The sequence below is a fragment of the Geotrypetes seraphini genome, chromosome 1, assembly GCF_902459505.1.
Source record: "Geotrypetes seraphini chromosome 1, aGeoSer1.1, whole genome shotgun sequence".
Taxonomy (NCBI): Eukaryota; Metazoa; Chordata; class Amphibia; order Gymnophiona; family Dermophiidae; genus Geotrypetes; species Geotrypetes seraphini.
The window spans coordinates 208,395,099-208,410,263 of record NC_047084.1 but is presented as its reverse complement, the minus strand read 5'-3'; the positions used below and the strand labels follow the sequence as shown (position 1 = coordinate 208,410,263).

General features: G+C 43.3%; 1 protein-coding gene across 1 annotated transcript in view; it reads right to left on the bottom strand.

The window, feature by feature from the left end:
* The window catches only part of LONRF1 (LON peptidase N-terminal domain and ring finger 1), a 95,447-nt gene that overhangs the window by 22,200 nt on the left and 58,082 nt on the right, over window positions 1–15,165 (bottom strand). Inside the window, exons 8-10 of the mRNA XM_033944515.1 lie at window positions 3,324–3,445; window positions 403–561; window positions 155–317 (exon numbers count right to left, since the gene is read on the bottom strand). Of these exons, the coding sequence (XP_033800406.1) occupies window positions 155–317; window positions 403–561; window positions 3,324–3,445 (444 nt within the window). The remainder of the gene's footprint in view (window positions 1–154; window positions 318–402; window positions 562–3,323; window positions 3,446–15,165) is intronic.

The window sequence follows — 15,165 nt, the reverse complement described above, 5'->3', positions numbered from 1 at the left end:
AATTATTCATGCAATCTGTACTTCTTCATATTTGACTGTCACGAAGACTCCATGAATTTTACTTGAGAGCTTAAGGACAGTAAAATGTAGGTTTAGTGAGGGAGTCTTAGGTAAATATAATAAAAAAAACATTTAAAGGAAAAAAATGAGATACCTTAATATCTTCCAAATATTCAATATCTGCAGTATAATAACCATCTTTCATCAGTCTCTGTAAAACTCGAAACCGCTTGCCACCAATTGTATCAACAATAGATCGTCCATCATATAAAAAATGAATGTTTCTAATCTGCAGCATACATCCATAATCTGCAAAACTAAAACAGACAAATGTTATAACCTGTACTTGGCAGGGGTAACATTGGAAAAACATTGACTAAAACTCTTTACATTTATACCCACTTCTTTTGAGGATCACTGATGCACATTCCAAACTGTTTGGTTCCAGTTTCTATAGATCTTCGAACCATCAGTCTGTATCTTGGTTCAAATACATGAAGGGGACAAGGCACAGTAGGATACGCCATCGTGCAAACAAATACTGGAACATTTTTAGTCAAGCTGAAAGACAGGCACCACCTAAATTAGCCAAAAGTACTCATATACAAGACAAGGGGCGACAAGGCATTCTCTATCTGTACAGTCAAACCTTCAGGATGCAGCTCAAACTTATTAAAATCCAACAACAAAAACTAAATCTCTGATTGATAACTGTCAGATTTAGAGCCAACTTCACAAATCAACAATTTAACTTCAGAGCAGTCTGAAACATACACATAATAAAAAAGTTAACATGCATGCTGCATATTTTAGGACCAAGGGTCAGATGCACAAAACTCTTACACAGTGCGGAAAAACACTACTACTACTATCTATTATTTCTATAGCTACTCCTGGTGGAATTCTGCGATACTGCGCAATGCAGAATTTGTGCAGAATTCCCCAGGGTCGCATAACTACCTCCGGTCTATGCAGATTTTGTGGGCCATTCTGGCATTCCCACGTTGGCGGCCCGAATCGCTGCTAGAAACATCGGCTGATGGCTTGGCATCATAACTGCTTCTTTGGAACTGTGGCGGAGCGAGATGCTGAAGATTAAGGGTGCTTGGCCCCTCCAAATCATTGTCTGGAGTTCTGAAACAATCTCTGGCATGAAGGACCTCATGAGAACTGGCAGTATCACCTGGAGGTCCAAAAATTACTGCGACCTGTCCCCCTAGGGCAGTGTCTTAAAACTTTTTTTTTTTTAAATAGCTCAGACACATTAAACGGAACAAATGTTTTTCATGGCACATTATAATCGAAATTATAAAATTGCAAGATCAATAAAAAATTTGAGAGTTATTTATTTATATTTCTTTAAGCTATGTATGGGTAATTGTAACAACAGTGAGACTAAGTGGATAGAATTGCTAATCAATGTGATTGATGTGCTTGTTTTTGAGTGCAAATTAACTCAAAACGCAGCTCAATAGTCGACAAGCAAACATGCATGTCATCATCCACCATCTGCAGTCACTCTTTTTTTTGGATTTAATTTCTGTGGAGATTTGAAAATCCAAATTTACAAAGATAAGATCCAAACGATAACGAAGCTTTGATTGCTTTGTTGCTCAAGTTAGGATAACTACTGCATAAAAAATAAAATTACTTGCCATTAGTTTTCAAGGACAAATCGCATCAAAGAATGATGCTTGTCTGGGCGGTTGTATCATTACGCACACAGACACTGATAATATTGACTGAGATTTGCGAATATGACTTACATGTTCTAGTGCATACTTATGAAGGGAATTTTTAAAAATAAAATAAAATTCTGGAATCTCTTGTGGAACACCTAGAATCTTTTCAGGGCACACCACTGTCCCATGGCACACAGTTTGAGAGACAATGCCCTAGGGGCTCAAGGTCTGCTGTTTGGTAAAGAGTTCGTCTTATGGTCCCGTACGTTGGCCATAAGATCATCCAGGCCTTTCCCAAAAAGTAACTGTCCCTTGAATGGCAGTGTACTCAGGGTCACTTTCAAGGAGAAATCCCCCATCCACTGTCTGATCCATAGTATTCTGCGGGCGGAAATGGAGTAAGCTGACATTTTGCTTACATCTCTGAAAAGGTCATACAGAGCATCAGCTACATAATCCACCCCAGTCATTAAAAGCTGGAGGAGATCTTTTTCCACAATAGTGTCTGGATTGTGGCATAACCTAAGAGTGGCAAGCTCCCCATACCTCTAGTTGTTCACTGCCATGAGCAAGTAGTTCAATGTGCTCCTTGCTACCCTGTTGGCTCTTCCTCCGATATCACTTTCTATACGCGGCACTCGGAAGTGATGTCAGAGGGAGAGAACGCGGTCATGAGGAGCACGTTGAAGAAGTTGTTTGTGACAGTGAACAACTAGAGGTACGGGGTAAGGGGGAAGTGGGAAGAGGCGGGGGCAGAGAGGAGGGGTGCCCCATCTGCCCCCCTCTCTTACTACACCACTGCCTCTGATACTTCCTAATAATCTGTAAACATTTTTGTAATGTGAGAGAAAGCAAGAGGTCTGTGATCTGGTGTTGCTCACAAGAGATAAGCTGTATCTCCTGCTATAAAGGACCCTGACTGAGACAGCAAAGGCATAGGAATAGTCATTTACATCACCATCGTCTTCCAACTGAACTTCCGACTTGTGCATGGCACTGCTTCTGGGGAACTGCGCTCTTGGGGGTCACAGTTAGGTAGGGTCAGAAGGCAGTCCATTAGACCAACAGGGATATTTTATTTCTGCTTGGGGTGTGCTTTGACTTTTTTCCTGACAATGCCTGAGCCAATCAGCACTCAGGCACTGACAGGAAATTAAAGGCAATGGGCTCTACCAATATCTCAGAACTATCAGTAGTTTTAAAAGTGGTTTTATGTGGCCTGTTTTGGACATTGCACAGAATCTGCTAATCAGTTCATTTTAATACAAATGAGATCATTAACATGAGACTTTCTGTCACTGCTGAAAGCCTCTCTGCATTGGCCTTAGAATAAAACCAAATCTAAATGAAACACTGCTAGCATGGTGGGCTTTGTGCATCTGTGCATCCAAGCTAACTGTGGATACCTCTCTGTCCCAAACCTAATCTTCTGGTTGTTTTTATAATTTTAAAATTGTGTCCATATTTAAAGAAAAATCTCTTTGAATGCAGCTGTGTACCAGCTAGCACCCTATTTTAATATAACTATTGCTAAGTAAAAAAGAAGTATTAGAATAGATAGGGACATTTTGGAAGATAACAAAGGATTCAATATAGATAGGGGTAGGGGAATTCAGTTTTACTCTTAAACAATTAACTTACTTTGATAGTTCAGCAATTTCTTCTTCATAAACTTTCCTTCTCTCAGATAATTCATCTGGTAAATACTTTCTTATTAACTCTTCCAACAGTTGGGTAACATTGTATTTCCTGCTTGCAAGGTACTGAAAAATTAAGGACTTTAGATTTTTATTTTTTTTATCATTTTTGTTTATTGAAATTTTTAACATAGGTTAATATGGTAAAGAAGCTTACATAACAAATATCTGCAACACATTATTACAATAGATATGATCAAACCTGGTGTTGATACAATGCAGTTAAAATAAACAGATTAAGATATATACGCAGTGGCATAGTAAGAGGGGGGTGGGAGACAGTCCACCCCCACCACCCATTCTCCTCCCTGCCCTCCCCCCATACCGTGTGTGTGCCGCTTCCCTTTCCGCGTACCTTTTTAACGTTAGTGGGGTAAGCAGCAACCCCCACCTGTTGCTTGCGCCAGCGTTGGCTCTTCTTCTGATGTCATTTCCTGGACCGACGCCTAGGAAGTGACATCAGAGGAATAGCTGATCTTGGCACGAGCAGCAGGTTGGGATTGCTGCTCACGCTGTGAATGTTAAAAAGGTGCAGAGGAGAAGAAGTGGATGGGAGGGGGAGGGGCACCACTGCCCCCGGGCGCCTCTCACCCTCACTCTGCCACTGTATATACAAAGTGTTATTAATCATGAGAAGCCTTGTTACAACTGTGATTGAGAGCAGTTACTCTAAAATAATCCAAGGTTTCAGAAAGGTGGTTAGACGATTATGTTTTACAGCTATGATTTCTTTCATATTTTTGATTTGCACATAAAGTGTTTCACCATTCACAAAATGAGACATTGAGATTACAGTTATATATTATAAAAACAATGTGTATAGCTAGGGCAATCATTAAACTTTTGAGTATTGGGTTTTGTGTTGATGTTAGGAGTAGATGAATGTAAAATAATAGTTCTGAAGGATATCTCAGAGAATATTGTGGTTATATCCACAATATTCTTGTATCTATCTATACACACACACACACACACACACACACATATATATATATATATATATACAGAAAAGCAACTTTGCTTTCTCCAGAGACAAGCAGGGGATATGAAGACACACTTATTGGTGAGACCCTAGCTACAATGTACAACAGGGTGATGGTGATAGATTAAAAAGCAAAAAGGCTGTGGAGGAAAGAATGACCAAATCAAATGTCATCTGGCTGTGCTCTGGTCCAAACTGTAATGATTTGTGAAAAGTGTGAACTGAGGCCCAAGTTGCAGTCTTGCAAATGTCCTGTATTTGGGATTGCTCTGAAGTTTGTCACTGAAGATACTGTTGCACACAATCTGTGTTCTCTGATTCTGGTCAGAAATGGGTTGATGCACCTTAATATAGTAGAAGTTGATTCAACAAGAAATACAAATGGAAATGGTTCATTTGGAAGCCGGTCAGCCTGGATTGGCTGAGTTGTAAGTGACGAAAAATTGATTGGTATGACATAAGGGTGCAGTTACTGAGGTAAAAAAAGCAGTGCTCTCCTGCAATCATGAGTTGATCCAAGATAATGTTGAGATCCCATGTCAGAAGTGGATTCTGAAGTGAAGGGTGGAGATCGGTGAGACCTTTAAGAAAGCTCATTAATGGGGTTGTTGAGAAATAGGCAGATATTGCAGATAGATGAAGGTGCACTGAATTTATCTTGGGGTCTGAATCTGAAAAGTGAAGGGGGTAAGTCAGTATCGGACACACGAGGGGGTTCCTGGTATTGGGAAGAGGCTCACTGAGAAAAACGTGCCCACTTAGACTGATAGGATTTTTTGGTAGAGGGCCACCTGGTGGTGAACAGTCTTCACTGACTGGGAGATGGGAATTCTAGCCAGGATTCTCCTCTCAATTTCCATGCAGTTAGGCTGAGGCTGGCTATGTGGGATGCAGAACCTGACTGTTCTGTTGTATGAGGAGGGAAGAGTGAATTCCAAGGGGAATTGGTGAAACATTGAGGTGGTCAAGAAGAAAAAGGATACCAGATTTGTCTGGGCCATCAAGGAGCAATCAGGATGAGCTGTGCGGAGTCCTTGAGATGATTTTTTGAAGGACCCTGGAGAGAAATGGAATTGGTGGGAAGGGATATAATAGAGATTCCCCATCCAAAGAGTGGAAAAGGCATCCCATGCGATGGCCTAATTTGCTGGTGAGAGGAACAAAATTGTGAGCACTTTGCATTGTTTTGTGAGGCAAAGAGGTCTAAGAGTCGGGTTCCCCCTAGTCGGAACAGTCTTTGAAGTACTGTGGCATTGAGGGACCATTCATGAGGTTCAAGTTTACAACTGAGTGATTCCACTACAGTGTTCCCCCTAGAAATTTTTTCCAGCCGGGTGGCATGAAAAAGTAGCCAGGTGGGACGGGACGGGGAAATTTGGTGGTGGGAAAAATAAGTGTGTACTATTTTATTAACTTATCAAAGTAAGTTAATTATTATTATTTTCCAGTGCTCAATATGACTTCCTTTAAGGTTTGACACTTGTGCCAGAATATGTTTACTAAATTTAAGAAGTATCCAATTCTAGAAGTGAATAATTAGATATGCGCCTTCTTTCAAATGGTATAGAGGTTTAAAAAAAGGGAAATATGTTAATGAAATCATTAGGTTCAATCTAGCCATTTATTTCTGCATGAATTTAAACAACTAAAATAAAAAAGAAATATAGCTCATCCAGTCATACAAGAAACTGCTCTACAGCACCTCTAATAATGTTTTGATCACTAGGATTCTTCCTGAGGTCTCACTGAGGATATGAAATAGATGCGATCCCTACTTCCGACCTCTTCCACATAATCTATTCATCATTTGTCCTTGTTTCCTTCCATGCAACATCTGTCCTCTCTCTTTGCCCCTTCCACCCAGCCTCTGCCCTCTCTCTACCCCTTCCATCTAGTGTCCACCCTCTCTGCCCTTTCCATCCAGTGTCCATCCTCTCTCTGTTCCATATGGCATCTTCCCTCTTTCTATGTCCCTTCAATAAACTGTATATTCTGTGCCCTTTCTCTCCTTTGTACATGATTCATCAGCTTCACCCCCTCTCCATTTTTTTGTCTCCACCCCCTCCCCTATGCTCTGGCATCTCTCTCTTCTCCTTTCCTTCCTTCCTTCCCATTCCACCCTATGGTATGGCATCTCTATCTCCTTCCCTTCTCTCCCTCCTATGCCCTGGCATCTCTCTCCTCTCCTATCTCTCGCTTCTTCTCTGGCACCTCCTCTCCTTTCTTTCCCTCTGGTCTGGCATTTTATGTCTCTTTAGTATCCCTTCCCTCCCCCCATGACCTGGCATCTCTCTCCTCTCCTTCCATCGCCCCCCTCCCACTCTATTATCTGGTATCTCTTTTCCTTCCTTTCACCTGGTCTGGCATCTGTCTCCCTCCCCCTTCCCCATATGCCCCAACATCTCTCCCCCCCTCCATGGTCTGGTAGCTCCTTTCCTTTCCCTCTCTCCCTCCCTCCCATGGTCTTGGCATCTCTTTCCTCTCCTGTCCCTTACCTGGTCTTCCTTCTCCCCTCTTTCTCCCCAATAGGGTGCAGCAGCAGCACTTTTCCCCCTCCCCAATTGGGTGCAGCAGCACTTTTCTTCCCCTCCCCCTCACCAATTGGGTGCAGCAGCAGCATTTCTCTTCCCCCTCCCCCCAATTGGGTGCAGCAGCTTTTCTATTCCCCCTCCCCCCAAAAAAATTGGGTACAGCAGCATTTCTCTCCCCCCCTCATTGGATGCAGCAGCAGTATTTCTCTTCCCATCCCTCCCATCTCACACAACCGTCGGCAGTCACTACAGACTAAGGCACGATGTAATCTTCCTTCCATTGCTGACCTATCTTCCATAGGTCAGCGACGGAGGGAAGCTTACAAGTTGCTGCTCTTGCTTGCTTCGGGCCTTTCTCGTTGCCGGGTCCTGCCTTCATGGAAACAGAAAGTAGGCAAGACCTGGCAGTGAGGAAGGCCCGAAGCAAGTAAAAGCAGCAAGTTGTAAGCGTTCCTCCATCGCTGACCTGTCTTCCGCCTTAGCCTGTAATGAACTCATGCTCCGGGGCTCTAACGTGTGCGCACCGGCTTCCTTTCTCTCCTCCCCCCCGGGATGTAACTTCCATTTTCGGAGGAAAGAGAAGGGAAGCCGGCACACACACACGTTAGAGCCCCAGAGCATGGGTTCAAGTCAGTTGCTGGCGTAAAAAAAAAAAAAAAAAAAAGGTCAGGCAGGAGTCAAACATTGAACTTTCATCGGCGAGTCAGCCCGGGAAATCTCCAAGCCAGTGAGAGGTTTTTTAAAAAAATGTTGAGCAGCGGCGGCAGCAACAGGATTCACGATCAAGATGACAGCTGGGCGGTAATCTAAATTTGCCGGGCGGAGCACCCGGCTAAAAGGCCCTAGGGAGAACACTACACTATCACATTTGATTGTCCTGGAATGTAAACTGCTTGGAGGTTTCAAATTTCATAAAAAATTTTTATACCGCTTAATCAAATTTCTAGGCAGTGTACAATGCAAAAAATTCCATAAAAACAAATTAAAATTAGAAGTACTTAAACAAGACCAGGGTAGGTTAATAAAGCACTTAACAAAACATATGAACTTACTTCACACAAATGGGAAAAAAAGGGCTAGAACTACAATCTTTAAGAGACAGGGCAAAGTGCCAGAGGTGGTAGGCTTCCCTGCAGAAGTGTAGGGAGCCTGCACCTCCCCCCCACCCCCCGGCTTGTTGACGTAAAACATTGTTACTTGGTTGTCCTTTTGTAAAGGAACTCATTTTGTGATGCACCCCTGGATGAAAGGCCCGTAAGGCATAGAAGATTGCGCAGAGCTCTAGGTGATTGATGTATAGACGTAGCCTTGCTGGACTCCAATGACCCTGGGTTTTGAGGTGGCCCAGATATGCTCCGCAGACTGCTGGAGGCATCTGTCATGATAAGGTGAGGCAGAGAATGAGATTGGATCCACCACAGAAGTCTTGTTGGATTCCAGTAGAGGAATCTGACAGGAGAGTGGTTGGGTTCACTGATTCCAGTACAACTTGAGGTGCCACTATAAAAGGTCTCATGGATTGTTGCATATGATAAGGGAGAAAGATGCCACCATGCGACTCAACAGGCACAAGATGCGATGTGCAGGTAGTTAATTTTGCTTTCCGCAGTATTAACACCTATGCTAAATATGTACAGTCCCTGCATTGTAACTTGCTCTCAACTGCATAGTACATTCCCTTACATTGTATCTTTGCTGTATATGTACAGTCTCTTACATTGTAAACCGCTCTGAAGTGTTTGTGGTATTGCGGTATATAAAAATAAAGTTATTATTATTATTATTAAGAGGACTCTCAGTTGTATGCAGAGAGCAACGATGGTGTGGTGCCGGGCAGGTAAGCATGTGCTGTGATGGTGTTTATGTGAACACCTATGAACATAAGTGAGTGAGCTGGAAGTAGCGATGACTTTTTGTAGCTGATGAAGCCCAGGGATTGTAGGTTGGATAAAGTGTCCTGGATATTGAGAAGTAAACGATCTCAGGTATGAGCCACTAGGAACCAGTTGTCCAGGTATGGAAAAACAAAGAAGTATTGCCTGCATAGATGTACTGCTACTACTGCGAGGCACTTTGTGAAGACATGTGGCACCAAAGAAGGTGACTGAGGAATTTGAAGCAGAGAGGAAAGAATGTGGCACAATGATTAAAGCTACAGCCTCAGCACCCTGAAGTTGTGGGGTTTAAACCCACGCTGCTCCGTGTGTCCCTGGGCATGTCACTTAATCCCCCCATTGCACTAGGTACATTAGATAGATTATGAGCCCACCTGGGCAGACAAGAAAAATGTTTGAGTACCTGAATAAATTAATGTAAACCTATCTGAGCTCCCTTGGAAGAACGGTATAGAAACTTGAATAAAAAAAAGAAAGTGCCAGTAATTGAGATAAATGAAAATGTGGGTGTAAGCATCTTTGAGATCTAAAGTGGCCAGCCAGTCCGAGTTCAGAAAAGGGAGTGTGGTTGGAAACAAAACCATTCTGAATTTTTCCTGCTTGAGTTAGGTATTAAGTGAACGGAGATCTAGAATGGGACAAAGTCCCCAGGTCCTCTTGGGAATAAGGAAGAAATCTGAGTAGAAACCTATGTTTTGCTGTTGGTCAGGTACTTTTTCCACTGCATTGTTCTGAATGAGAGAGTGAGTTCTGCTGCTAGAAGTAGAATGTGATGGTAAGGGGTACGTGATGGTTGAGGCATCTGGCAAAACTGGGCTTCTTGAAAGGAAATTGACAATAGCCAGGACCCATTTTTTCATAGTGATAGCCTGCCATGTAGGAAGAAAATGGCAGAGCTGGCCTCACACTGGGAATTTGTCAAAAGCTAGGGTTGGTTTTGAGAGCAGGCAAGCTGGGTGCTGGAGGCCTGCTGGATCTCTTTTCATTACTTTTGCAAGTAGGTACAGGGCCAAGATCACTAAATAAGAATATAAGAATTGCCTCTGCTGGGTCAGACCAGTGGTCCACCATGCCCAGCAGTCTGCTCACGTGGCAGCCCCTAGGTTAAAAACCAGTGCCCTAACCAAGGCCAGCCCTACCTGCGTTTGTTCTGGTTCAGCAGGAACTTGTCCAACCTTGTCTTGAATCCCTGGAGGGTGTTTCCCTTATAACAGACTATTCCCTTATAATATATTGTTAGATCTATTGTAAGGGAGGAAGCATTGTCTAGGGCAGGGGTAGGCAATTCTGGTCCTCGAGAGCCACAGACAGGTCAGATTTTCAGGATATCCACAATGAATATGTATAACCACATAACATACATTTAGAAGAAGAGAAGAACTAATGCATATATGCACACAACATTAATAATTTATTAATCAACCTTACTTTTTTCATAAATATATTGAATATGCCGAGTTTGGTTTATTCCTTCCAGAGGGGAGACGTGGTTTTTGAGCCTAAGCTGCAGTTGCTGTATGATTAACAAATGTGATTAGAGAGAGAAAAATACAGTGAAAACCTGAAATGGCTTCAGCTCTTGAGGACACCTGTGTGGCGAAATGCAAGATTGTGTTGAACTGGCTTGAACATTTTGTCAGTTGTTATTGAAGAGAGAACAAGATCTTATCATAAAAGCAGGAGTTTAATCCATGAAGCATCAGTTTGGCAAAGACATTTTAAATAAAACACTGGACAATGTGGAACTGATTATCCATGTTTTCGGGGCAACAAGGGCATTTGCCTGGGTTGTCTGTTGAAATAGGTGTTTGTTATAAGTCAGAGGGTGATATATTCAATATATTTATAATATTTATGAAAAAAGTAAGGTTGATTAATAAATTATTAATGTGTGCATATATGTATTAGTTCTTCTCTTCTTCTAAATGTATGTTATGTGGTTAAACAAAAAAATAGGGGAAGATTTGTATTTGAATATGTCCGTGAGCAGTATTGATTGGGATTCCAAGCAATGAATATGTATGAGATGGATTTGCATGCACTGCCTACTTGAGATGCAAATCCATCTCATGCATATTTATTGTGGATATCCTGAAAACTTGACCTGCCTGTGGCTCTCGAGGATCAGAATTGCCTACCCCTGGTCTAGGGTAATACTGCTGGCAGAATTGCCAATAGGATCTCTAATAATTGGTGGAGGGAAGAAAACTGCAATACCGCTGAGACTGATCCGGAGGAACTGAGAGTTCACATATAGCTATGGGACGTCTCCCAGGCTGGGAGCATCAGCCAAGTGTTCACATAGGTCATCCCTGAGATCAGAGGCCTTGAGCCAGGCTGTGTGGCAGGTCACAATGACGATTGCTGTCGACCTGGAGATCATATCGTAGACATCATAGCTGGTTTTAATTAGAATATATAGATTCCTGAAGTGCAGTGTAGAGATTTGCTGCAGTATCTGGTGACACACCATCTAGCTGCTGCAGGACTGAATGTTGTTGATAATGGAGAATCTAGAGCAGATGGGCTATGATCCTGGAATAAGAGCATGGTTCCCTGGTAGACCTTCTGGTCCCCAGGTGGGTCATTGAATTGGGTTCTGATCATCTTAGCTTTCTGAATAGCTGACTCAGAAACCACAGAATGATGGTAACTGCTGCAAGTCATGGTCAGGGGCCTTTTGCATCTTGTACTTGAGTTCCAAGTGCTTAGAGGCAGTAGATGAATGCTCTTATATACATGCGGCTGAGGAGGAGGCAGTTCTTGATCTGCTGTGGTGCCATTGTTGGGATCAGACCAGGCTTCTTTAGACACTGATGGATGGGGTGGGGAGGAACAGAGGTGCATTGACCTTATTCAGGAGATCCTTGTCTAATGACCCTGATTGGGAAAGGTGAGGAGTCTTCTGTTGACGATGGTAGGGGTGATTCTGAGAGCTGGGGTGACAGAGGTATAGGAAACACCTGGAGGAGTGCAGCGTTGTCCTTCATGAAGCACTGGAGTAAAGTAAAAAAAAATAAATGCTGAGGCTGACTGAGAAGGAGGATCCTGCTATGAAAGAGGCGCTGGTGCTAGTTGAGGCACTAAGGGCAGTAGAGCTGGTCGCTTTGGTGGGAGAGGTTCCACATCTGGATGGTCAGGAAACACTTGGAATTTTGATTTAATTAGGATGAAAGAAGGAGCTCCCAGATTATATGGGGGATGATAGGTGGATTTATGGCCTTTTAAAGGCTTACCTTTTAATGAAGCCTTCATCTCTTTCTGTAGGCAGTGTGAGGATGTGATAGGCTGAGAAGAGCCCTCAGACGTTGGCAGTGTGCTAACCAGCAGTGAAGAAGTGGCTCCATTGTTGGCATCTGCATATTTCCTGCTGTGGGCTGGTCTGATGGTCCCAGATGCTTTGCCCCAGTCAGCCAAGCGGCAATTCACCCCAGTGGTGCTGAAACAGGGCCCTGGGAGAAGGAAGCAGCTGAAGCTGCAACTTGTGAATGTGGCGAAGTAATGCCGCTACACGAGAGAAGCCACGCTGTGCGCTGGCTGCTGCTTTTGCCATCAAGAGAGAAGCCACTGGGTCCTAGACAGCAGCTGAATTTATGTCCCTTGGTGTTCTGTGGTTTTGTTTTATTTTGTGGAAAAAGACTTGCTGTAGTGTTTTGTTTTTAGGCATTCTGAGGCACAATGAAGCCAGCCTCCCAATGTTGGCCTGCCCCAAAAGTGTTTTTTTCTTCAGCATCCAGCTTATGTGAAAATAAAAAATATTGCAGAAAGAACCCTTCTGGAGCAGGCCAACATCGGGAGGCTGGCTTCGTTGTGCCGCTGGCTGCCTGAAGATGTTAAATTACAGCAGCGGGGATGTGGTAGGTGGGGGAGTCAGGAACTTGGGAGAGGTCATACCACAGGATCCAACCGAGAGGGAGGGGGACGTGTGGTTGGGAATGAGGGAAGGACAGATGCTGAACAGGCTGGGGGTTAGGAAGGGAGCAAAAGATGCTGCCAGTGGGTGAGGGAAGAGAAAAAGAGAATTTTTGATAGGTGTGTGGCATGGGAGGGAAAGAGATGGTAGAGGTGTGTGGCATGGGAGGGAAAGAGATGGTAGGTGTGTGGCGTGGGAAGGAAAGAGATGGTATATATGTGGAAAAGAAGAAAGAGGAAGAATTGTTGGACATGATAGCTGTGGAGAGGGAGGGAGAAATGTTACACTTGGAGGGAGGAGAGATGTCAGATTCCAGAGAAGAAAGAATGATGGAAGGAGGGGAGAGAGATATGCCAGACTACCAAAAGGAGAAGAGAGAGATGCCAGGCCGCAGAAAGATAGGAGAGAGATGTTACACCATAGCAAGAGGGAGAGAGAGAGAGAGAGAGAGATATGCCAGACCATGGGAGAGGAGAGAGATTCCAAGCTTTGGGAAGGAGAAAGATGCTAGATCATAGGGGGGGAAGACAGAAATGCCTGACCACAGGAGAGAGAGAGGGATGAGATAATGCACAGGGATGGAGGGGAAGGGGAGACAGGGGGAGGAAATGGTGATCAGCAATGGGTGTGGCAGGGAAGAGATAAGAAATGCTTTTTATGGATAGATGGGACTAGGGGAGAAGAAAGAGGGAGGAGATGGTACACATGGATAGATGGGAAGGGAAGACATGGAAAAGTAGATAAGATTTTTAGAAGAAAGCAGAAAAATGGAACATAGTTGAATGTCAAAAGTTAATGCTAAATATGGTGTAGGGCAGAAAGTGAAGGAGGAGAGAAAAACAGCAAATGGATAAGGCGGCCCTGGATACACAGTTAAGAATACAGACAGAAGGAAGTGCAGCCAAAGGCTGGTAAAAGATGGTTAGAAAAATAAAATCACCAAACAAAGGTAGGGGAAATGATTTTATTTTCAATTTAGTGATTGAAATGTGTAAGTTTTGAGAATTTATATCTGCTGTCTATATTTTGCACTGTTTCAATTTCTCTGGGGTTGTACTGCATGCAGAGTCTTGCATATTAGGGTTTTGTTTGTATATATTAGTACTTTTAGTTTCTGGTCCTGTATTTGCATAGGGGTTATCAGCGTTCTGCATGTATGACCAAGGCCAGGTGTTCTGGTAGGAATGAATGCTGAGAAGCACATAGGATCAGTCTAGGACTTTTAACAAGTGTGCCTCCTATTTCCACTGCTTGTCTCCACAGAAAGGTAAATTTTATGTGGCTGGGGAATTCTGTGCAAATTCTGCCAGGAGTAAACCAATGTTTTTCCTTTCTTGAAACAGTTCCATTCTACAACCCTGCCCAGTATCCACTCTTATATGGGAGCTTTTTATGATTTCTAGTGCCCCGACACTGTACATATTGCTACTACTACCACTACTACTACTATTAATTATTTTTATAGCACTACCAGACGCACGCACACATGCACAAAGAAGAAAACAATCCATGCTTGAAAGAGCTTACAATCTAAACAGACAAACGGGATACAGTTAAGGGGAATAGTTAATCAGCTGGTTGAGTTGGACGGCAGTGGACTAGGGTTAAGGATTGAAGGCTAAATCAAAAAGGTGGGTTTTCAATCTGCTTTTAAATAAGGGAAAGGAATGGGCTGGATGGACAAGCTCGGGTAATTTATTCCAGGCATAGTAGGCAGCTAGATGAAAGAAACAAAGTCTGGAATTGGCAATGGAAGAGAAAGGTAAAGTTAAGAGCGGCTTATCTGAGGAACAGAGTTCTCTGGGAGGTGTATAAGGAGAGAGAAGTGAGGAGAGATATTGAGGTGCAGCAGAATGAACACACTTGTAGGTCAGCAATAAGATCTTGAACTGTATTCGATGGCAGATAGGGAGCCAGTGAAGTAACTTAAGGAGGGGTGACATGAGCATAGCGAGGTTGGTAAAAGATGAGTTGTGCAGCAGAATTTTGCACAGATTGCAAGGGGGAGAGGCGACACTGTGGGTTACCAGTTAGAAGTAGATTGTAGTAATCTAAGTGTGAGGTTACGAGAGCTTGGACAAGGGTCCAGGTAGTATGCTCAGAGAGGAAGGGGTGAATTTTAGTGATACTGAAGAGATAGAAACGACAGGTCTTAGCAGCTTGTTGGATATGCGTAGAAAATGAGAGGTCAGAATCGAAGACCACTCCAAGGTTGTGAGCAGAGGAGACTGGAACAATGACAGTTATTTACTGAGATGGAGAAAGGAGGAGGAGGAGCAGAGGGTTTAGGAGGAAAGAGGAACAGCTCAGTCTTGGACATATTTAGCTTCAGATGAGGGCAGGACATCCAGGCAGCAATGTCAGCCAAACAAGCAGAGACTTTTTCTTGGACTTTAGGTGAAATTTCAACTGTAGAGAGGTATATCTGGGAGTCATCAGCAAATAGGCTCTATCATACCAGACTA